The 21,329-nt window shown below is 36.4% G+C and overlaps 1 protein-coding gene across 1 annotated transcript in view; it reads right to left on the minus strand.

The window, feature by feature from the left end:
* The window catches only part of LOC134199613 (uncharacterized), a 65,961-nt gene extending 52,858 nt beyond the window's left edge, over nt 1-13,103 (minus strand). The window contains exons 1-3 of the mRNA XM_062670863.1: nt 12,969-13,103; nt 12,623-12,764; nt 12,284-12,370 (exon numbers count right to left, since the gene is read on the minus strand). Of these exons, the coding sequence (XP_062526847.1) occupies nt 12,284-12,370; nt 12,623-12,764; nt 12,969-13,103 (364 nt within the window). The remainder of the gene's footprint in view (nt 1-12,283; nt 12,371-12,622; nt 12,765-12,968) is intronic.
* Between the last annotated feature and the right edge of the window lie 8,226 nt (nt 13,104-21,329).

The following is a 21,329-nucleotide window of genomic DNA, read 5'->3' on the forward strand; positions in this document are numbered from 1 at the left end:
ATTTTAACATTGAAACGAAATATTATTTTAGATATTTTTTAATATTTCAGAATCGAAGAAGACCCGCAAAAGGAGAAAATGCTTCAGTGAAATCAAATAAACATCCGTTTGTCATTGTCAAACAGATTCATATTATTATTTTAAGATATACTACAAAAATATTAAAAGATAAATATTCTTCTATGTGAAATGAGTGTGTTATTTTTACTAGAAACTTTTGTATTGTTATGCCGGTGCGAGTAACTCCGTCTGTCGTTCAAAAGCGAAAACGGATTTCCAAACGACTACTAACTACTACTATAAATGCCGATCCCAAGCCCGGATGCGAAAAGAGGATGGTTGACTTGGAGCTCGACCTTTCTACCGTAAAACAGTCAACGCCGAATGTCTGGCGGCGGTTGATTAGCCGAATCCAAATAAGGCTTCAGCGGCCTCGAAGAACTAAATCTCTTCCAAAAGCACTGCCGTGGGAGGACGCGGGTACCCACCATGTGTATTAAGAAAGCCTCATGAGGCCACGACCCTTAGCATTGAGGATTATGGACGCAAGAAGGGGTATAACCGGAAATGTTCTGGAAAATCGTAGACATGCCGTAACGACTCTAAAAGCGTTACAAAGACGACATGAAGGCAGTTAGTTAGCAATCTGTTCTATTCGAAGCGAAGCTTAAAATGACGATTTGTGATATTGAAATCTGTCATGAGCGTCGTGAAAACTTAATTGAGTTTTATTCAGTAATCATACAATTACTTTAAATAAGAAATTCACTCTGTTCGTTACGTTTTAACGCATGACTTATGAAATTTGGTATGGAAATAGTATGTAGCCAGGACAAGACTCTCATCTTCCCACTAGTGACCACTGGTTCCTCCCGCGCGATATAAAGCTCCATGAAGTTTTGTTCTGCTGGGTTCCGTATTTAAAAGTAAGCTTCGGTCTCATGACAGAAGATTCCACTATTATTAAAGATACCCTCAGTCTGTTTGACGTGTTAATCTTTCTCCTAATTCCAAACTCTTGTAAAGGTATTGTGATTATACGGTCCACCTGATGTAAAGTGGAGACCAAGGCCTGTAAATATCAACATGAATCACCTTCTCCTCCCTCAAATATAAGATCGAAGTTATTGATTTTTATAACACTTGTCAAAAACCCTTACCCCAAAACGCCTGACTTAGCGGTAGAAATAGCCAAAACGGCATTATCTACCTTAATCAGTCTACTTTGATTTATAAATTCAAGAATGATCAATGGCAACTTTCGTAACATAATTGAAACCCATCTAATTTCATCGAGGTCTTGATAGAAAAATATGTCCCCCCGTTATATTGACTCATGTCCCCCCGTTATATTGACTCATGCCCCCCCGATAAATTGAAAGTAGCTGTCTCTCGAGTGATTGCATTAACCCAAATTTTAATATTATGTACATCTCCTAACAGACCTCCATGCAATCGCTCCGGTAAATTCAATGGATGTCATTGGAGAGGTCTGTAGAGTTTAACATTTTTACATTACGGCATTTTAAGCATTTATTTAGTGCTACATGCGTGTCTGTTTGAATTCGGAACGTTAAAGGTGTCAACGGGCGACGTCCGCTATGACGCTTTACCCCTTTCCATTTCCAGCCGTCAAGGGCGACACATCTGTTTCTTATTTCTTATAGTCATTAATTTTAAATTCTTTATTTTGTCACTTATAGATAAATAAAAATATCAAACTAAGAATACAGTCCACTCTTATTCACTACAACCCAACAGTGTCATTTAGAAACCTTAGTTTTGACTTGTCAAGCTTAAGTTCGTCGGGGGATGCTTTTCCTAACGTGGCGAAACATTTCCCTACTTTGTGTTAAGCTTTTAGAGCCCCTTTAATTATACGAAATTTTATTCGTAATGTATCAGTTGTCCTACTATTTACACAGCATGACTTCAAGGTACAAACATCTGGGATAATGGCTCCTGCTAGTTTCAGGTTGACGCACTGCACGTCTTATCCAAGGTATGAATTGGGAATGATGTAATTATGGAGAAGTATTATCACGAATTGCTATGTTCATATGTGCATTTGAATCTTTTGTTAAGCACGACTTTCGACATACATACTCTTACTCCTTACTCCTTACTGGTGGTAGGACCTTTTGTGATTCTGCACGGGTAGCCGCCCTGCCTATTTCTGCCGTGAAGCAGTAATGCGTATCGGTTTGAAGGGTAGGGTAGCTGTTGTAACTATACGGATATCTTAGAACTCAAATCTCAAGGAGGGTGGCGGCATTTACGTTGTAGACGTCTATGGGTTCCGATAACCACTTCAATACCAGGTGTTAAAAACCACCACTCAAAAATAATACAAACTATAATCATAAAAATTTGTCTAAGTCTTTGAGAAATATCCAGTCGAAATGTTGAAATCATTTTTCGAAATGGAAATCCTTTAAAATATCTATCACTACAGCTTTTCCCTAAGTCTTGAGAACCTTCTAAGCTTAACCGAAGCTCCGTATAGTTATGTGGCGAGCTCGAGCCGGATCTGTTCTTATTTAATAATACACACTCAGCCAAATATTGTGGAAGCGCGCGGAGATGTTGGGGGAGAGATAAAATGGTTTCTTATTGCTATTTATGGGCAAACTGGCTGTGTGTGGGCCAACCAGCTCACGCCTTATGGCTCGTGTTTAGTAGTCAAGGCCATGGACCACAACGTGACCTTAGGCAACATGTTGGTATGTTAACAGTTACTAGTGATCCCGCAGTAGTCGAAATTCGACTATAACTAATTGAAATTGTAAGTTTGTACACTATTATGATTCTAATTTCAAAGACTTTATACTTCTATAATCACAAATTTCACCAAGACTAAACTATAAAAAAAAAGACAAGCAATATTTAATCTTTTCTTAACTTGACCGCAGACGTCAAGAACAAAAGTTTGAAATTAAATAAATAGTATGCATGTGTGTGTGTCAAATACATGGTAGTGTGTGTAACGTTTTCTTTATGATTTAATGTATATTTTATGCATTGTTTAAAAAAAATATTAACATTGTGCACCGCTTTTCTATATTATCTATAAGTGTGGAAAATTTCATACTCCTCCGTCCGCGAAAGTTTCGTAAAAAGGGGTACAAAGTTTTTGCTTCACGTATTAATATATAGATGATGTTAACTGTCAGCGTGGGGCACAATAAATCCAGTAAAATAACAAATCAACAAATCAGCATTAATGTCATACAATGTTTAAAAGTCTAACACCGAAATGTTGGGATCCAGTTTAAAAGATGAGAATCTAAAGTAATTTGCCTTTGTGGCGTGTTGTATTTATGTTTCAGAACTAGCGAAAGAGAACCAAGAATTTAATGATTTTATTTCTTTACAAGCAAACCCAACAGACACACTTCTATACAACAACAACAAACAAACAAACTCACTGTATATTTTATCGACACTGACCCCCGTATCTTTAGTCGTTCACACGAGCTTAACTCGACTCGACTCAACCTTCAACGCGCGTTTTGGTATGCTTGGTCGTAAAAATAAACTCCACTCAAACGTCCTTGGAAACTTTTCCTCACCGGAGTGGAGTAAATGAACTGTCAAGTTAAGGTACGTCGCGACGTACCGTGAACGTTCCTCAATGCTGGTTTTCGATCAATGTCCAAATAGTATGTGGACCGCAAATGGAAATTGTTGTGCAGTGGCCTGAATCTGTGCATTATTCGCGCATATTTTGATAATTTAATTTTGATAAATTTTATTAATAAAGTAAATAGTTCGACCATAGACTATAGAACTCTATGGGTTTGATGCTAGCTTGATCAAATTTTCCTCAAACTGATGACGTGGTGGTGACGCAATACCACGGCTCTACCTCACTCGAGTAGAGTTGAGGAATAGTGTAATGGTCGACTAAAAATACCAAACTCGAGTAAGTTTCGGAGGAATGCTCGAGCGGCATCGGATGAGTTAAGAGTGAAGGAATATTTGACGAAACGTCTTAAGACACGGGTATGACTCTCTGACACACGTCGCTACACGCGAGCACAGCAGACACACTTCGGTGACGTGCTCACCATGTACTTACTCGTCGTTGCTCCTTTGTTATAAAATTAGAGTCTTAGTTGTTGGTTCCGTACAGTATTTACAAAACGGTTCGCCAAAGTTACGCCGTGGGCTATTCATTTGGGAAATCAAGGTGTGTGTACACACAGCACATAAGTGCACACAACCACACGCGTCTATACACGGACATTGCCATTTGTCTCATTCTATAAACTGAAGCGTTTTTATCGTGTTTAATTAATAAAACTGTGCGGACACACTTTTATTATTAAATTTCAAAAATAACAGCGTCCAATTGCTACCGTTACCTTTTCCATTTTGAATTAGGGATTTAAATAAAATACTTGCACTAAATAAAAACCTGTTAACGCACAAAACTCTCGCTCCTTTCGAACACTTATGACGTCACAGTTTTATAAACAAGTAACTTGTTTCGTTGTAATTTATGCTGCTGCAGACGGTTACGACTGATAGCTTTCAACATATTAATCCGATGCCTTAGCTCTTGGGTACTGCGTTGATAAATGAACTCAAAGTTTCATTTAGTTCTACCCTTCAAACTAGGATACGTGAATGCTTCACGTCAGAAATAGGTGAGCTGGTGATGCCTATCCAAGTCGGCTCACAATACTCTACCGACCTACATATTTACTTCACGACGCTATTCTTTTCATAAAACTCATACGTCAACACGTATTAAATACTTAATTAAATAAAAAAATCAGAACTTTTCTGCGGGATTTGAACACACGTCGCTCGATAAGAATACAATAGGCGTTTTATCTGTTAGACCACGACGACTTAAAATTTCGACTTTGACATTCAAATCACTATGTTAGACGGATATTCAATTGGAAATGAAAGTGTTAGAATTTCAATGAGCACACGTAATTACATATTTAAAAATTTAATGAATATGAAATTAATACAAAAGCTCAAAAAGATTTAGAATTTATAAATAATTTACGGTAAATCAGTGACTTTGCTGACATCATCAGATTCATCATCAATTCATATTCGTTCATAATCATGCTCGTATGATTTTGAAAGCAACCAAAAACATTTGACGAATAAGGAGAGAGAGGGAGAGAGGGAGGGAGAGAGGGAGAGGGAGAGAGAGAAGGAGAAAGAGATATACATAGAGAGGTACAGAATGCTTTATTGTACACCAAAATAAACGCAAATAAAAAACATTAGTTACGAAAGTACAATGCGCGGTGTTATCGCTAAGAGCGATCTCTTCCAGAAACCCACCAGGTGGACAAGAATCACATCAGCAAATCAATTAAGCGCAGTGTACTTATCGGTTGAAAAAATATTATAATATATTTACAAATATATATTTACGATATAATGATCATTTTTCTATTTAAATTCAAATTAATTATTATAAAGATTGTTGTATGAGCCCGCACTTATCTCGTGTATTGGACCACGCCACCGACCGCGCAGCGTCGAGCCCTCGGTCTTTGTAAAATTCATGACGCAGTGGCGAATTACTTTATAACTAAAAGGGCCACAGGTAGCTCTAGGTTTTAATCGTTCGATTCTTAATCTTAATAGTTTTTAAAAAGTGCCACACCGGATACGGAAGCCGGTGTCTTTTGTGAGTTTAGTTCACTTTTAAAACCATATCTCCGAAAAAAAAGTCTCAATTTTAAATATATTACATTAGGATTAACATCATCTTGAAATGCGTCTTGGAATAACATCCGACTTATAGATTAATTTATATTACGGCTCTTTAGAGAGTGTATGTCCTATTTCAGTTACTCTTCTGCAGTTTCTCTCGAGTGGACCACACTTGCTCTTGACATTTTCCTAAGGTCATTAGTATGAGCGCACAAAAACAGTTTTATTGACACAACAATAACCACAATAGTTCTGAACAAGCGTCCGACCCCTTAAACTGGAATGCATGTATCACTGTTTCAATCTAACCTACCTAATCTAATAACGCAAACTTATATTATAATTTTAAGGTTTAGATTGCATTAATTTTAGATACCTCATCGTGGAAGTTCTTCGTGAAAAAAGTCATAGGACTCGATCCAACAGTGAGTGTCCTACACGTTTTGGCCACAGACCCTTCACTAGTAAAAAGGTATCTAATGTTTTTTCAGAAAATAACTCGATACACTAATGCGTATGAAAAATACTGGTCGTTTAAGTGTAATTTGTAAACCAGCAATGTATCATAAAAAGTAGATATATATCTTCAAGGTCAATTATATTTGATCGTGATACATTACGTAGTGCCAAAAAATTTCACAATATCTGTACTATCGTATCGACAACTATCAAATGTTTCTGTTACTCAGATTTCCAATACGCTCTGTGAGTGCATGATTTTAATCGAGTAGTTAAATATTCAACCCGGATGCCCGGCTAACATAGTAATTAATAGTTCATGAGCTGAAAACCGGTGACTACAAAACGAAAGAGCCTAAACATTGATTAAATGTTAACTATTCTAATTCGTTTCGCTTCCAATTTTCACTTGAGTAGAACTAGAGCTCTTTGACATCGAGCTGCCTAAGTCTGCTAGATATGCTGTATCAAGCATCATCTTCCAAAGCCACCAAAACCGTGACGATGTTAAGATATATCTCAAGCGGTATCCTCAACAAACATATTTTCTTTTTTGATTTAATGTTACGTAGCGATCTTTTTCAACTAACAATGAGCCATTTGCCTTCAGCCTTTGGCTAATTTTCATCTTATTAATGGTATAAACCAGCGGTCGGGGAACATTTTTAATTATTACCTCAAAATATTTTTATGTAAGTTGATGGCGATGAACCCCCATGGCGAAGAACAAAACAAAACCAAAATCGCTTCTTTTTAGCATCTTTCATATTATAGCCTCCATGATAATTTTAAAAAGAAAACAATGGCTAAAAAAAATATTTAAACATCATTTATTCAATAATTAACTAATGTGTTCTATCTCATTCTCTCGCCGGCTGAATCCTATACATTTATGTGTTTTTGTCTCTATGGACTTATTTCTCCTCTTTCTTATTTCGTTTCATTTCGTTTCATCGAGTTTGAAATCACAAAGATTCTAAAGAAGTTTCACTTCAATATATACTTTTTACTCACAAAAGTTACATTTTTACCCCCCAAAATTTAATTTTACCCCATTTGGGGTAATTTACCCCGGTTCCCCGACCGCTGGTATAAACAGAGTCAGATGTCCAGTGACATCTTCATCTTTTATTGCAAGATCTAATATCTATTCTCTAAGGTACTGTGTGGTAATACTGTGTCTCCTTACTTTGGTAAACTGCTGTTTTGTCTCGTTCGAAATACCTTTTCAATATCATGTATATATCTACTATAACTGCGATTAACTACCTGAAACACAGACTCCCAATCTTTCTTACGAATATAATCACGACTTATCAATCAACGTTTGAACCAAACGAACGGTTAAAGTTCAAATCGACCGTTTAAAGTTTTCGTTCAACCCAACTTCCACATTAATCTTACCGTGATAGTTTCGTAGTTATTTATGCGTGTAGCTTACTTCGAACTCTCCCCGGTTACCTGATGCTTAACCGACCCCTAGAAAGGAGCTTGCCTGGACTGCTTGCTAAAACAACGAGCATAACCAAAAACACTTTTGCTTACGTGACGAAGCCGACGTGATTTAACTGTTCTAGAAATTCGGGTTTTTGTTAGTATATGAACAAAATAAAAAAAGACGTGGTGTCGTGGGACACCGGGTAGGAACGAAGTTCCTTCGGCTAATGTAGAATCGACACAATTTGCAAAAAAAAATCGTGCTCAATTTTATGTAGGTTTTCTTGATTTTTCTCTTAAATTTTGCTGATTAGTTTTTATTTAAGTACAGGAAAGTATTTAGGAAATTCAGTATTTTATGAAATAATAAATTAAATTAAAAAAAAAAATCATAATTCAAATTATCAATTAAAATAACAAAATATGTCTCTTTATTTTTGTTTGACAACATAAAATTACATAGAAATAGAAATAATTACAAAATAGAGAGAGAAGAGATGAGAGAACGAAAAGAATGAAGGAGAAAGAGAAAAGTATTATACACTACTCGCATTGTGTAATACTACTGTCGCGCCTGCGCACGTCTCATTTAACGGTTTTATTCCACGGAGTTTTTCTTACGGTTTTACTATTACATATTTTTACAGTTCGGTCGCGCAGCAAAATCCCTATTCAAATTCAATTCAAATTCAAAATCATTTATTTCAACTTGGATGTCATCAAAAACACACTTGTTGAATGTCAAAATGTAAAAGAAAATGTTAACTCTACCACCGGTTCCAAAAAAGCCACAGTCCTGAGAAGAACCGGCGAAACAAACTCAGCGGGCTTTTTTATGTATTTTCTCAACTATTTTCTTCTTTTTTTTTTTTTTAAACATGATAACATATTTACAGTATACAAAAAGACAAGTCAAAAAAATACAATTCAAATAAATAATAATAATAATGAAAAATGAAAAGGCCAGGAGCGAACGCCTCATTCCCACGTAGTGCCATCTAGTAAAAAATCCTTAACTTTATAATAGGCCTTGTTGCACAAACGTTCCTTGACAGTTTTCTTAAATCTATGAACAGGTAGTAGTTGAACGTTTTGTGGGATCTTGTTGAAAAGTTGTACACCCAGCCCCCTGAAAGAGTTGCTTATTTTCTTAATTCGAGCCGCCGGTAACGCAAGCCTATGTTTGTTCCTAGTGTTCACATTATGCAAATCGCAGACTCTGGGGAATTCTACAATGTTTTTACGCACGTACAATAAATTTTCAAAAATGTATTGGGACGCTAAAGTTAGAATTTTGATTTCCTTAAACTTGTCCCTCAAGGATTCCCTCGGGTGCATATTATAAATAGCACGAATAGCCCTCTTCTGCAGGATGAAAATCGTTTCGACATCGGCAGCATTGCCCCACAGCAAAATGCCATAGGACATAACACTATGAAAATAACTGAAATAAACTAGACGTGCCGTATCTTCATCAGTATACGTTCGTATTTTTTTTACCGCAAACGCTGCAGAACTAAGTCTATTCGCTAACTTGCATATGTGAGGACCCCACTGCAGCCTGGAATCAACTGTTATACCAAGAAAAACTGTCGAATCAACAAGCTCCAGTGTCTCTCCACTTACAATGATATTAGTGTCTACTTGTCTAACATTGGGTGTGGTAAATTTTATACATTTTGTTTTTTTGTTATTTAATAACAGATTATTAACACTAAACCAATGTACCACGCGCGAGATAGCATCATTCACATCGTCATAATCTTCCAATTGTCGTTTAATTTTAAACAATAAGGATGTATCATCAGCGAATAATACGACCTCGTGACGGGTTTCAATAAACTTTGGTAAATCATTGATATACACAAGAAATAAGAAGGGACCCAATATGGAACCCTGAGGAACACCCATATTAAGTAAGACACCGGAAGATCTCTTTCCTTTAACGTCTACCTTTTGGATTCTTCCGGATAAATAAGATTTAATAAGTTCTAATGAAACGCCCCTAATACCATAATGGTGTAATTTCCTCAACAATGTATTATGCTCAACACAATCAAAAGCTTTAGATAAGTCGCAGAATACCCCAAGGGCATTATGCGATTCCTCCCAAGCCTGAAAAATATTTTTAATAAGATCTACACCTGCATCAATAGTCGAACGACCTCTAGTGAATCCATATTGTTTGTTATGAAGCAGGTTATTGGAATAGAAATGGTTCAAAAGCTGTTCCAAAATAATTTTTTCAAAAATTTTACTCAATGTAGGTAGTACTGAAATGGGTCTAAAGTTAGTGGGGTCAAAAGTACTACCAGATTTAAACAGAGGTATTATTTTACTATATTTCATTAGATCAGGAAACACACCATTATAAATACAGTCATTAAATATTGTAGCAAGGTAAGGTGCGATTATATCAATAATGGATTTTATAACCTTAATTGATATTCCCCATAAATCACCAGTTTTTTTAATATTAATGGTCTTGAAATTATCAATTATGTCCTTTATAGCAATATTTGTGAACTTAAAGTTAACACTGCATTCATCAACATGATCTTGCAGTAATGATTCGGCGACGGTAGGAGATGAAATTAAAGATTTTGTAGTAGAAGCTGGGATATCAGCAAAGTAGCGCTCAAAAGCACTGGCCACTTCTTGATGAGAAGTTATTATTTTATCATTGATTTTCAAAATTGATTCAGCATTGCTGTTTCTGACATTCCCAGTCTCCCTATTAATGATATTCCAAGTCATTTTAATTTTGTCAGGTGCATTTTTTATAAGTTTGCCTAAGTGCAATGACTTGGCCAATGTACAGACTTTTTTAAAAAGCTTGGAATATTTACAGACATACTCATGAAATGACTTATTATGATTATAGGATTTTTCATGATAAAGGTCATATAATCTCTGCCTACTTTTGTGAATTCCAACAGTCGCCCATTCATTGAATGATCTTTTATTATGTAAGATCAGAGTTTTAGAAGTAAAGATGGCACTAAATTCATCATTAATGCAATTAAATAAATCCATGTAGTGAACATTAGGATCTTCACTATAACAAACATTCGCAATTCTTGCCAAAACTTTACCTCTAAACTTCTCCATACGTCTAATATTAATAGGAACAAACTGTAGGTTTCTTGAACTATTAACATCTGTAACAGATTTAATTTTAAAAGATATGAATTGTCCACTGTGGTCTGAACTTAAATGATTAATAATATATTTATGCAAAGGTTTTACGTTTGTGAAAATATTATCTATACAGGTTGCCGATGTGCTAGTTTTTCTTGTGGGCTCTGAAAATAAATTGCTAAGGTTATATGATTTTAACAATGTTCTGAATCTAATAGTGGCATTTGTATTTTCTAATAAATTTATATTAAAATCACCACAGATAAAAATATGTTTATTAGAAACAGAGAGCTTTAATAAAACATGTTCCAATATATTTTCAAAAGAATCATATAACGAATTCGGGGGCCTGTACACACTTACAACAATGAATCGCTCAAGCTCTACACATGCCATTTCAATAATCCGTTCCACAGAGAGGCTCACAATGTCTCTACGTTCCTTACATTTATAATCTTTATTAACAATGATAAGAGAGCCTCCTCGTATAGCATTCTCTCTGCAGAAGGAACTCATAACCTGGTGATTTTTAAAATTACAATTTAATTCATATTTTTTAAGCCAATGTTCAGTTACACATAGAAAGTTGACTTTGTTGTAATCTAGAAACAAATCAATTTCAAGTTCTTTACCCATCAAACCTTGTAAGTTCTGATGCACCAGGTTGATCACAGTTGTTTTCAAAGAAACAGTATTTGTTGATGGGCTGTGTCCAAATAAATCATATTTACTGCAAGAGGTAAACTCTGTTGTCTTAGTATTTAATTTAAATTACTTGGAACGGATTCCAAATTAATAGATGTCATATTTTTTTCCTGCTCAAAAGAAGCAGTAGGTTGATTAGCCAAATTCATGGCTAGATAAATGTGTAAAAAATAATGTAGCGAGTTTGCTACTTGTCTAAAATTGTAGCTACCTAAATAGTATTTGTTAGGTTTTGTCATACTAATACATTTATCTTTTATCATGCAATTAATGTCAATAGTGTAAAATATATTTTGTGACTTGCATGGTGTCGTGACATAATAATTATTTACATTTGAAATTGTTTGCATAAAATCATTAATACTATGTCTCATTTTGTTTTCCGCTGGCATACTCTGAATAAATGGAAATGCAAACATAATGATCTTTTTCACCTGTAGTGTTAATAATTGATTTATTTGATATTTTATATCTCTTATATCTGCATTTCCCCTTCTCCCAATCATTATAATTATTGTTGTGTTTGGGCAATGAGTCACTTTTAAAATTTTATTAAGGATGTGGGTACATGAAGCCCCTGGCATACAATAATTTATCACAGATTGTCCCGAACACAGATCATTCAGCGCTACACCCATATTTTTCCCTAGTTCATCACTGAATATTTTAATAATGTTTGTTGTAAGCAAAGGTTTAATTATATTGTTTACAACGGGCTTACAGGTAGAAATAGAATATTGATTTTGACTATTGGAATGGTCTGGTAGTGGAGAACCTGATATAGAGCAGTGGCACTTGCAATTAGCATATTGTAATGTCAAAGATTCAAATCGCTCTTTATTATTATTACATAAATCAAGCAGATTATCCATCACCGATATATGTTCACATATGTCCTTTTGGGCATATTCATAATTTTTAGTAACACTGTCCAAATCTGTTTTCAATGAATTTATTTGTGAGGTTAACTTTTCTATTTCTAACTCATGATTGTGATGAACATATTGTAATTTTTCAAGTGAAGTATTTAGTTTTGTACGCAGTGCATTTCGTTCTTTGCATATAGTTTTCATATAATTAATAGATTTTCTAGATTTCAATAGTTGCTGCGTTTTATTTATAAACTTATTTAATTTAGTGAATCTCTTATAATTTTTCTTACTAAGAATTAATCGAGAGGAATGTGTACTATCGGAGTCACCACCAGTCAAATCTATTGTAGGTATGTCACACTCAGAGGTGGTGATCACTGTTCCCGAAGCTGGTTCACTCTCGATCAGTTCCGAGTACAGGCTCTGTGTTTTTTGGGCTTTTAGATTTGTTATCTCTAACTGTAAATTAGAGATACAATCATGTGCCTGAGAAAGTTTGACTTTCAGTTCAGCTGAGAGTTGGAGCGACTCAACATACTCACCGCTGCACTGATCGAAGCCGTCTACAACATTTTGTAATTTCTTGTTAGTCTCAAGAACTTCATTGTATTCAATGGAGAGCTGAGACAACTGTCCTTTCAACATAGTATTTTTCTTAATTACCTGGAGTGTTTCGACTTCGTTGTCTTCTCTCTCTTTTAACAGTTGTTGACACTGTTCCCGTGATGTTTTCAGTTGTTGAAGAGCCATTTGAAGTTGGTCATCAACTTGACGAGCTTTGGTACCTCTGGTCATCATTTTGGAATTGCAGAAATTGATAGTACCCACGTAAAAATAAAAAATTTTACAATTATGCAGTAAAATGCACTAATTAAATATTTTACGTAACAATAAACTTATATTATCACTTAGGTATATGTTTTATACAATTATAAGTACAATAAAGAACTTATAACTATTTAATTTAAATAATAATTGGGAGAGCACAATAATATTGACAAGTAGCGGTCAGTGTTGCCAGCCGAAAAAAAGCCTATCCTCCAAGCCTGCCGTAAGGAACTTCGTTCCAATAAAACTCACTGTAGATGTAAATTACTATGAGACGTTCCAATAAATAACTGAACAGAATATTATATCCCATAGACACAGCCCACTTAATCTCTCGTCGAGTCTTCTCAGTGGGTCGCGTTTCCGATCCAATAGTAGATTCAGCGAAGCACTGCTCTTGCTAGGGACAGTGGTAGCAATTCTCTCAGGTTGACCCCGTGAGCTCATCTACACGTCTGCGCGAAGTGGAATAAATAGCCCCTTAGACTACCAACGATTATATAAGGAAAACAAGACATATAATATATAATATACTAACCGTATTATCTCAAATCCCACATGAATATAATCAATTAGTTCAACATTTAACAAAAAAACTTCCAATTAATGTAATATTAGTGCAAAAAGATACAAGAAAATTCGTAGAGCTTTGGCTGCTACGACGTAGCGCCTACGGCGTAGACACGGTGATTCGTGGAGTAAATGAAATTTGATCGAGCTAAGCTAGGCAGATGAGCTCACGGCTTTTCTGTTGTTAAGTGGTTACCGGAGACCAGGGATATAAGGTAAATGTTGCCAACCGACATGATTGAGTGTTTTTTTGCTTACTAGGGTACACGCGCTCACGGCTCACCTGGTATTAACTGGTCACTATAGCCCATAGACATCAACATCGTGAACCTTAAGACAAGTTTTCCGTGTCAGTTTTATTATAATCCAACGCTCTACTCCTCAAACCTAATATATTACTGTTTCACGGCCGAAATAGACAGGGCGTTGATACCTGCCTGTGTCGGCTCACAAAACGCCCAACCCCAGTAAAAGACCTCAACATCATGTCTCAAGGTGGGGGACGCAAAACCTACCTTTCATTTGAGACGCTCCAACTGGCGCTATCGAGCATGATGTCTGAAACAAACGAAAAAAACATGTTCTCATATATTTGCATGTCCAAGTTCTAACAGTAAAAAATAAAGTTAAGTTCACACGTGTCTTTCTTCAAACCAAGGAGAGAGTGGAATCGCTGACATTGCTGACGTCCATAAGCGACAATGTCTACTTTCCATCAGGTGGGGCGTATGAGTCTGCCTACAAGCCATTAAAAAGCACACTCACATACCTGCACACACAGTTTTTTTTATTGTTATTAATATATTTGTTTTATATTTTATTTTGCATAGAAACGTACAGAAACTCGGAGCGTTTGTTTATTTATTGCATAGATAGGTGGACGAGCACACAGCCCACCTGGTGTTAGGTGGTTTCTGGATCCCATAGCAATTTATAACGTAAAGCCGCCACCCACCTTGAGATATGAGTTCTAAAGTCTAAGGTTACAGCGGCTGCCCCGCCCTTCAAACCGAAACGCATTACTGCTTCACGGCAGAAATAGGCAGGGTGGTTGTACCTGCCAGTGCGGACTCACAAGCGGTCCTACCACCAGTTAAGATTGAATTAACTAATACAAACAAAAAACGACCTTCGCACACCAGTAACACGATTTCATTCATTATCGACGTAATGCCATAGTCTTGAGTAAAAGAAAACAGAAAAAACTGCGGGTACAACGTTATAAAGTTTTCTTAGAATTTTTAATTACAACGAGAAATTACAAGAAAAACCGATTATTTTTGTTAAGGAATTAATTTTGTCGTCTCACTCGACGAAGCTACGCTGAGCTACAGTTTATCGGTAATAGACGACGGATCATACACAAATCATCATAACCAGTGGCTACCATTTTTTGAAAACGAGTCTTATTGGAACGAAGCTCCTTATGGGACGATGCGGAGGTGTACCCTAACCGGGAAAGAACATCCGTAACGTAAGATTTTTATCAGTATTGCACACAGTGTACGACTTGACTTTGTAATAACGTACAAATTAGTAATGCACACAGTGTACGACTTAACTTTGTAATAACGTACAAAAAATAAAATATTTTTTTATCATTGATTGACCACGATCTCAGAGCGTTCGTTTGCGCAATACACTAACTCTTATGCAAACAACCGTGAATGAAGTGTACCACAATAAGTTCGCACGTTACCGAATGAGGGGGGGGTTGTTGCGAAACCTCCAGTTTTATTTTCTTTATACCTCGAATACAACTTAAAATGAATATATTTACAATAAGGAATTTCGTTCCTATCCGGTGTCCCACGATACCACACGTCTTTTTTGTGTTACAGTTTGAATCATTCAGCGCGTGATCCTGAGCTGGTATAGATTAAGAACGCTTACAGCTTATCGTCACTTTTGTCACAAGCACAGAGGAGCAGAGAATGAAATATCATTATTTAGCCAACTGAATTTGTCGCCGGATCTTTTCGGTGGGTCGCGTTTCCAATCCGGTAGTAGATTCAGCGAAGCACTGCTCTTGCTAGGGCCGGTGTTAGCAAATTCTCTCAGGTTGAACCTAGGTTGACCTCACCTTATCGTCCGTGCATAGGCCTAGGCTGGAATAGGCCTTCAAACTACCAGCGCATAGGTAGGAACATATATAAGTATATAGGTAATTCGTCGACATTCGAACATTATGATAATTAGCGTCTTATTTTGCGAGGTTAAGCCGTAAATAATAAGTACTTTAAATTATTTTTAGAAGATATTTTTATGGCTAAAATAAGGACCAAAACAAATCGAGAGCAAATTTTTTATAATAACGATCACACGCAACGTGCCTTTATCAGCTAAAATATAGAACTAACCAAATACTTAAGTATATCAAAACGCAGAAGCTTCTTCCTAGTTTTGACAAAGATTTTATCATTTTCACAATATTCTATGTGTACTAATAAAAATATACTAGAATACTAATAGTCAGTTTTAGTTTAGACTACCTATTAAATCATAGCGTAGCTTCGCCGCGTAGAGCAGTTTGTACAAACGAAAGGCAAGTAGCTTAACATCGTACAGGACTATCCCTTAGGCTACCAGATAACTAATTAGACTACACGGGCGGTACAACCAACGGTACTGGGCACGTTTTCGTTGTTACAGTCGATACGAGAAAGAAATGATTGGCTTGCGGATGATAGTTTTATGTGATAACGTCAGTAGCAGAACTATTCGAACTGCTAGCTCTGACGTCACGCGAAAAGACAGATAAAAGTGTCACAAGCCAACGCTTGGGCCGATCGTGCCTCTCTATCGCTTGTTCCGCGCTCTCGCTTGCACGCTCAGGCTCAGGCGGAACGTGACACTTTTTCGTGCGTGCAGCCGGTGTTCATCGATTTATACAACATTACCACGTCGAAAACCGAGACCGATATCAACTTGATATGGTATGATATAGAATCAAATGTTGATCGTGTTAGCGTTAAATAATCTGTGATTGTTGAGTAGTCGCCGTGATTCGCCCATTTCTGTAATGATTTCATCCAGGTTTCAAAAGTGCGAGAGCTGTTAGTATCTGTAGCAACTGAGATTTCGAATTCACATCTAATGGTGGGTTGCGGCATTTACTTAAGCGGTAGGCAGTCTCCTCCGGTGATGGTCACGGAGCGGCCTGAGGGGATTGAGCACTAGCGCGCTGGCACGAGGCGAGGACGGGACGACGCGTCGGCGGCTGCGGCCTGCGACGCGGTCCGCATTGTCGTCGATTATTGTCATGTCGATTATTTAATGCCAACACGATCAACATGTGAATCTATATCATACCATATCTTATCATACCATATCAAGTTGACATCAGTCACGGCTTTCGACGTTATAACGTCTTATAAATCGATGAAAACCGGCTACACGCACAAAACAGTATCACGTTCCGCCTGAACCTGAGCGTGCGAGCGAGAGCGTGGAACAACCGATAGAGAGGCACGATCGGTCCAAGCGTTGTCTTGTGACACATTTATCTCTCTTCTCGCGTGACGTCAGAGCTAGCAGTTCGAATAGTTCTGCTACTGACGTTATCACGTAAAGCTATCGACCGTAAGCCGACTTTACAGACAACCAATTATTATTATTTTTGTAATATTCTATTTTCGTTATAAAACTAATGAAATTTAACTTATAACAACGAGATTTTTGAACGGAACTTGGCGTCAGATTCTACCGAATCTGTGGATTCAAGGAATTAATCGAGTTGAAAGGAATTCAAGAAATTGAAAAAGTTGATCGACAAGTGTTAGCACGCGGCCGCGGTCTATACCCTAAAACTCGTGGCCAAAACGATCCGACAAAACCTAGTTAACGTGGTACATTGGACACGCGCGCCCGCCCCAGGGCCATCCCCGTTTATTACATTACCTATTATTGTTATAAGAAAATCCCTGCAGCCTTTGTGGTTCTGAAGTTTTCGCGGAAAATTCTAAATCTACCCGGTCATTTTCGTAAAAATAATAATTAATTACTTTCAAACAACAGAATCTTTAAGACACTTTTTTTTTTCGTTTAAAAACGCTTGACGTCTGTTATGTAAGAATATATAGTTTTTTCTAGTTTTCTTTGAGTCGTAGTTATAATTAATAGTAATTTTAAGGTATAAATTCAAGTATTTTTAATTATGACATTCTTTTCGAAATTTCGAATATACTTAAAACACTTATAACTTAAAATTATTAGCACAGTACATGTAATCCTATAACACGGTAGATACGTTCCTACAGAGACCCGTGTTGTGTGAAACCGTGCTATATGTGACTAGAAGCTAGTATAAAAGGGAGAGTAATGTTTCTGAATGAAACATCTCAACCATGCCTGCGTGTATGGTTTTACCTATTATACATAAAAAAGCAGTAAAATTTTGGGTTATTCCCATATATTTTGTGTTCTTAGTGCATAATGCAATTTTCTAAATAATTTTAAGCAAACCCCTTAGGCTACCAGTGAATAGGTAAGGGGAAAAAACATGTGTGCAATTCGCAAGTGGTAGAAGTCACTTCAAAAATGTTGTCTTCGTGATAATAATTTTTTTTTGCTTAGATGGTTGGACGAGCTCACAGCCCACCTGGTATTAAGTGGTTACTGGAACCCATGGACATCTACAACGTAAATGCGCCACTAACCTTGAGATATAAGTTCTAAGATCTCAGTATAGTTACAACGGCTGCCCCACCCTTCAAACCGAAACGCATTACTGCTTCACGGCAGAAATAGGCAGGGCGGTGGTACCCACCCACGCGGACTCACAAGAGGTCCTACCACCAGTAATTACGCAAATTATAATTTTACGGGTTTCACTTTTATTACACGATGTTATTCCTTCATCGTGGAAGTCAATCTTGAACATTTGTTGAGTACGTAATTTATTGGAAAAATTGGTACCCGCCTCAGATTCGAACACCGGTGCATCGCTCAACGCGAATGCACCGGACGTCTTATCCCTTAGGCCACGACGACTCCAAAATGAGACGAATGTAAAATTTCGGGAAGAGGATAATTATAGATTTTAGTAATGATCTTAGTGATACAAACTTTGATAATTATTTAACATTTTATTCGTATATATCATATAGATTTATTAATAATATATTATGTACGAATATTAGGTACGAAGCAGAGCACAAAGAGAACCACGAATATAAGAAACTCCTATCTCATTTTCTCCCACGTTAAATCTTATGAATTTATGTGTCTATCTCTTTTTACTGTCTCTTTTTCGTTTCATCGACTTTCGAATCACAACGATACTACAGAAGATTTAATTTCAAACAAATGTCCTTCTTCAAACGATTTACTAGTGACATGGCGACTTGGCAACGTTATGGACACCACTCTTCCTGAAACTCATGAAACGAAGTCTCAAAATGGACGGTCGCATTAACTGATCCACGGGCACCGATGACTACTTGACACCAGGTAGACCGTGAGCTCGTCTTAGTAATAAAAAAGGACTCCTGGGATCAGCCGTAACCCAGGTCATCGTCAGGAGCATCTCATAGGATTTATGTTCGTTTAAATTCGAAGATAATAAAAAAAACCTAAATTAGTGCAAGTGAATTGTTTGTTCATCACCCATGGAGACTGGAAATGCTTGCCGTCAAAGAGTTTGTATTATTATTTCAATTCACTGAGTTTCTCTCCGACATCAGTGCTCGCGATTCCGTTCTGGTGGTAAATTCTGCAAAGCACCGCTCTTGCAAGGATCAGTGTTCGCCATTATCTCAGGCTGCGTGTATGGACTCCACTAACGGTCCGTGATTAGTTGGAATAGCCCCTTAGGCTACCAACGATTAAGGTAGGGACAAAAGGTAACTTTAATACATCCGAAATTAAAAAAAATCTTCTGGGTGATTAGACCAGTTAATCTAATAAAATTAAGCAACCTTTAATTCTAAACAACGGCGTAGTGCAGTATCAGAAAGCAATATGAATTATGTATCTACTAAAAAATTATTTCATCTATATATTAATACGTGAAGCAAAAACTTTGTACCCCTTTTTACGAAAATTGCGCGGACGGAGGAGTATGAAATGTCCTACACTTATAAAAAATATAGAGAAGGAGTGCAGAATGCTAATGTCTTTAAATGAAATTTAGGCGATAATAATACATTAAATCAATAAAAGAAACATCACACACACTACCATGTATTTGACACACACATGTATATAATAATATATACTCTATGTTTATTATCAAATTTTTGTTTAATGTCTGAAGTCTGTGGTCAAATTGAGAATAGGTTAATACTGTTTATCTTTAATATTATTTGTCAATAGTGTAGCCTTGGCGAAATCTTTGATTATAGAAGTTTAATAGTCTTTGACAATAGAACCTTAATAATGTTCAAACCATTATGTCGAATTTCGACTAATGCCGGACCACTACTTATTTTTATATCGTATAGATACCGGTCAGGAATGTTAGAGCAATGCTATAAAATTATTGCATCGTCACGGGTCCTTGATACGTGTGCAGTGAAAATTACATTTAAAGATTCTGTTACAAACAAACATACCGAGCAGACAAAAGCTTGTTAAAAATTAAGCCACGACTTTTTATTCTATTAGAAATAACGCCATCTATAAATTTTTTCACGAAACAAATGGACGTAAGATAAGAAAGCGAGCTTTTAAATTATTATCACGAACAGTTTTAGACTTAGTAGTTCTGAGAATCGATAAGAGATGGCGCTACTTTCCAAAAATATAATTGGGTGCTTGAAACGAAAATTCAGTATGACAAGTACCGTAAAACCGTCATTTGAGTCGACTATTATCAAAGGCGGCAATCTGACTTTTGGACAATGATTGGTAAATCAGAAAAACGAATTATTGACTTTGTATTCCATTGGCAGTCACAAAACTCTTCGGAACGACATCTTAGATAAATAACAGGTTAACTATTAACCTTTATTTAATGCAGGTTTTGAACCGTATTCTTTGAAGGAGACGATTATATTCAAATAAATCTGTATTGACATATCAATAAAAATGTTTTGTCCAAATGCACAGATTGCCACCTTTGATAATAGACGACTCATTTAAGGTTCTGAAAAACAATTTGTAACCTTAAAAATAGTTTCGAATCTTATCAGAACATCTAAATCATACTATTTTTTTATTTATTTCCTATATTGAGAATGAAATCACGGCCTACCTAATGTTGAATGGTTACCGGAGCCCATATACATCAACAACATGGATACCAGTACCAAACATGAGACATGTAGACATCATGTCTTAAGGTGGATCTCATATCAGTTTTACAATGTAACTACACTGATACCTTAGAACTCATATCTCAAGGTGGGTGGCAGCATTTACGTTGTCGACGTCTATGGGCTCCAGTAACCACTTAGCACCAGGTGGGCTGTGAGCTTGTCCACCCTATTAACAAAAAAAAAAGGATATGTAAAATTAAAGTGCGTCATTTATGTTTATTTGAAACTAGTTGAGCCGTAACTCTTTTGTGGTAAATGTTTATAAATCGTCTGTGAACAATTATAGCAGTAATGTTGCCATCTTAAAAGCTCTAACAAATTAATTTCAATTACTTTTTAGTGAGTAAATTTTTATTTGCATTACGAA

Source organism: Bombyx mori, chromosome 11, assembly GCF_030269925.1.
Source record: "Bombyx mori chromosome 11, ASM3026992v2".
In the NCBI taxonomy this organism is placed as follows: domain Eukaryota; kingdom Metazoa; phylum Arthropoda; class Insecta; order Lepidoptera; family Bombycidae; genus Bombyx; species Bombyx mori.